Genomic DNA, 4,259 nt, shown 5'->3' with positions numbered 1-4,259 from the left:
GTGTGATGACAAACGCAAAAGAATCAAGGGATTCTATTCCAACATGATCGAGAACCGACAGATGATTAGCCGTGCTGTGACAAAGTATTTGGACCATTTTCACTGAGAGGATGGGATGTAGCCATTTACAACGGTGATGCCCTACATACAGCTTGCCATGGAAAGGAATAAGAAGGATTGAAGGAAGGCAGTAGGAAAGTAGAGATCGAACAGGGATAAGCATCTCCAGATACTTATCTGAAATTCCCACCATTGAATTACATGAGTAACTCTATCTTTATTTTCTGGTTATTTATTATTATTATTCGAAAACTCCATAACATTTACTATCCACCTAACTGAAATTTACAAGATGACTATAGCTTGCTTCATACCAATAATCTCCGTGGGATCGACCCTTACTCACGTAAGGTATTACTTGGACGACGCAGTGCACTTGCTGGTTAGTTGTGTGGAGTTGTGACTAAGTGTGATTCACGTTTGAGAGTGCTACCAAGTTTTTGGCGCCATTGTTGATGATCACAATTTTGTGCACCACAAATTTACCTTCATCTCTTACTTTTAGTTCTTCCAATTCATTGCTCTTTAATTTTATGCCTTTTACTTTTCTGTTAAGTTGATTATACAAAAACTCTCAAGTGTCTGTTTGACTAAAGTAACCACTTAACTAAATTTGCTTGATCCATCAATCCCTGTGGGATCGACCTCACTCAAAGTGAGTTATTACTTAACTACGACCCGGTATAGTTGCCAATGGAATCGTTGTTATCGATTTTTCCATGATAAAGTTTTAGCGCCGTTGCCATGGATTGATATAGATTGACAATGATTAAGCTGGTGATACTCTAGATTAAACATTTTTCTTTTGTTTTGATTAAGCACACTAATTGTTCGACACTTGGCATCACCTAACTCTAACAACACTCTAGCACTAGAGTATCAATTCTTCAACTTATTTTGTTTGTGTTTGCTTATGCCAGGAGGAAGAAGAATATGATCAACTTCTTTTGATTCTGAGCCAAAAAGAATATTTCTAAGACTAAAAAGAGAAGCAAGAGAGAAAGGGGTAGTTGGTGAAGAGGAATTGGAAGAGTACCAAGACCACATCATGGAGGATGATATGCACAATCAACCTGAAGAGGTTGCCAACAATAATGGTCAACTTGCCAGGAGGGTGTTAGCCTCTTACACCATTCCTAACCCCAGAAACTGTGGAAGCAGCATACTCATGCCTAATGATCATGGAAACAACTTTGAGCTAAAACCTCAGCTCATCACATTGGTTCAGAACAACTGCTCTTATGAAGGAGGCCCCCTTGAAGGCCCCAATCAACACTTGTCTATTTGCTTGAGAATATGTGAAACAGTCAAGATCAATGGGGGTACATCCAGACATATACATGTTTCTTCTATTCTCATTCTCCCTAAGGGATAAGGCATCTCGATAGCTGGAGACCTTCCCAAAAGAGAGCATAAGCAATTGGGATGACTTGGTGAGAAGATTTCTAACCAAGTTCTTCCCACCACCAAGAGTCATCAAGCTAAAAACTTACGTTCAAACATTTAGGCAAATGGACGAAGAGTCACTATATGAAGCCTGGGAGAGATACAAAGCACTAATGAGGAGGTGCCCATCGGAGATGTTCAGTGATTGGGTGTAACTTCAAAACTTCTATGAACGCTTAACTCTAGAAACAAGAAAAGCATTGGATTTCTCCTCAGGGGGCTCACTCCAGATGATGAAAACTCCTGAAGAAGCACAAGAACTCATTAAAATTGTAGTAAAGAATCAATATTTCTACTCTTCGGTGAGGCATAAAACACAACTCCAAAGAGAAGAGTATTGGAGCTTGAGGGTGTGGATGCTATTCTAGCCCAAAACAAGCTCATGTACCAGCAAATTCAGCAACAAATGGAGATGATGACTAAAAGAATGGATGGATTGCAACTGGCTGCTGTGAGCACACAAAGCCAAGGTCAAGTCTCAAATGGATGGAATCAACCTGAAGAAAGCTTTGAGCCACTCAACTATGAGCAACATTGCCTGAAGCAAGTTCAATACATGAACAACAACTCAAGTCCTTTTCAATATAACTCATATGGTGACATATACAATCCAGCACGGAGGAATCATCCTAACTTGAGGTGGAGTGAGAATCAAAATTAAGGGCAGAGGAATTCAAACTCCAACAATTTTCGTAACACAAATAACCACAACCAACCAACCACTAACAATATCCAATTCAAAAAACCACAAAATACACATTTCCAACCCCAGAACAATTTCTCCACACCTACATTCAACCCACAAAACACCCCTTCAAATTTCCTAAACAATTTCTACTAATAACCATCTCATTCCACATAAACACAACTTTACTCCCAAAAGATCTCCAATCTAGAATCAGTGATGGAGAGGTTCATAAAAGCCCAAGAAATGATGAACAAAAACCATGATGCTTCAATAAAAAACCTTGAAAGACAAATGGGACAAATGGCTAAACAAATCACAGAGATGGGTGAGAGTTGAGCAAATGCCTTCCCAAGTGACACTGAAAACAACCCAAGGGGCACATGAAAAGCTATAAAATGGGAAGAGTGTAAAGCAATCACGTTGAGGAGTGAAAAAAATGTGGAGAAAGAAGCCACCACTCAGGTAGAGCACAACAAAGAAAGCTCAAAAGAAGAAGTGAAAAAGCAAAATCAGGAGCAAGAAACTTCTAAACAAAGTGACAATGCATCGAAGAAGGAAGCAGTGAAAGCATACCAAAAAAGGTTACCATATCCTCAAAGGTTCAAGGGAGAAAACAAAGAGAAGCAATAATCTAAATTCCTAGAGGTATTCAAGACACTCCACACCAACATCCCTTTCATAGAAGCACTTGAAAAAATGCCATTATATGCTAAGTTTATGAAGGAATTGTTGACAAAGAAAATATCCTTGAAAGAAGGAAAAACTATTTTGATGACAAGGGAGTCTAGTGCTATCATCCAAAGAGATTTTCCAAGGAAGAGAAAAGATCTAGGGAGCTTTCATATCCCCTGCACCATAGGCAACATGATAATTGAGAGAGCATTTTGTGACCTTGGTGTAAGCATAAATCTTATGCCTCTCTCTTTGATGAAGAAGCTCCAAATCCATGAATTAAAACCCACACAGATAGCTCTCCAAATCGTTAATAAGTCCATCAAGCAAGCACTTGGGGTTGTGGAGAATGTGTTGGTGAAAGTGGGAAAAGTTTTACTCCTAGATGAGTTTGTCATCCTAGACATGGAGGAAAACTTCAACACTGCCATCATTCTAGGGAGGCTATTCTCAGCTACGGGCATATCATTGATAGATGTTGAAAAAGGAGAGTTGATGCGAAAAGTGCATGATGAGCATATAGTATTCCATGTCTTCAAGAGCTTGCAAGATTCTACCCAAGAAAAGGAGTGCATGAAGATTGATTTCAGAGATCCAAACTTGAAGGAGGCACTCAATGAGCCACCTCCAAAGCTTCTAAGCCCATGCTTGAAAGACAGAAAAGAAGTAGAAATGGTGCAACGAGCTCAAGAGGTCAATAAGGAGTTACAACCAAAGCCTCCATATGAGACATTCAACAAGAATCCTCTAGACATTAAGACCCCAAAGCATGAATCACCTCTTGAAAAAGAGAGGAATCCCAAGAAGAAAATGCCAAGAGGTTGGAGAAACAAGAAAATCTGTACTAAAGGTTTCTCACTAGTGGACAAAGTGATGCTAACTTACCAACCTATAGAAAAGTGTGATAGAAAAACTAGCTAGAGAAGTTCAGTTAGAAAGATATCTTGCAGAGAGATTGGACGATCTAGGAAAAAGGAAGAGGGGTGATGAAGATAGGAGTCAATGAGATCAGCCACCACAAACCCCTGATAGGCACATCCATATGGTAGTTGGTGGGGTAACCAAGTTTTCTAGTAAAAAGCATCTAAAAGAAGCCTATCAAGTCTGTGAAGAATGTGAAGTTTTTGATTCACCCATAATTTCATTCACTAAAGAAGATGCTCATGGAATAAACCTGATGATCCTGTCGTAGTTACAATGGTACTTGCCAATACAAACTTCCACAAAACTCTGGTAGATCAGGGGAGCTCAGCCAACATACTAATCAAACCTACATTTCACAAGCTTGGGTTAGAAGAAAAAGAGCTAAGAGCCTATCTTGACAATCTTTTCGGGTTAGGAGATACACCCATCTGACCACTCGGCTTCATCTCCTTGCATACCACTTTTGGTA

General features: G+C 39.5%; 1 protein-coding gene across 1 annotated transcript; it reads left to right on the top strand.

The window, feature by feature from the left end:
• The first annotated feature begins 3,058 nt into the window (after window positions 1–3,058).
• LOC107465562 (uncharacterized) lies at window positions 3,059–3,787 on the top strand. The gene has a single exon (XM_016084539.1). The coding sequence runs from the start codon at window positions 3,059–3,061 to the stop codon at window positions 3,785–3,787; it is 729 nt and encodes a 242-aa protein (XP_015940025.1).
• Window positions 3,788–4,259: the final 472 nt, after the last annotated feature.

The sequence above is a fragment of the Arachis duranensis genome, chromosome 9 (assembly GCF_000817695.3).
Source record: "Arachis duranensis cultivar V14167 chromosome 9, aradu.V14167.gnm2.J7QH, whole genome shotgun sequence".
NCBI classification, from domain to species: Eukaryota; Viridiplantae; Streptophyta; class Magnoliopsida; order Fabales; family Fabaceae; genus Arachis; species Arachis duranensis.
Note: the sequence above shows the minus strand (reverse complement) of the source record. Positions and strands in the feature narration are given on the sequence as shown.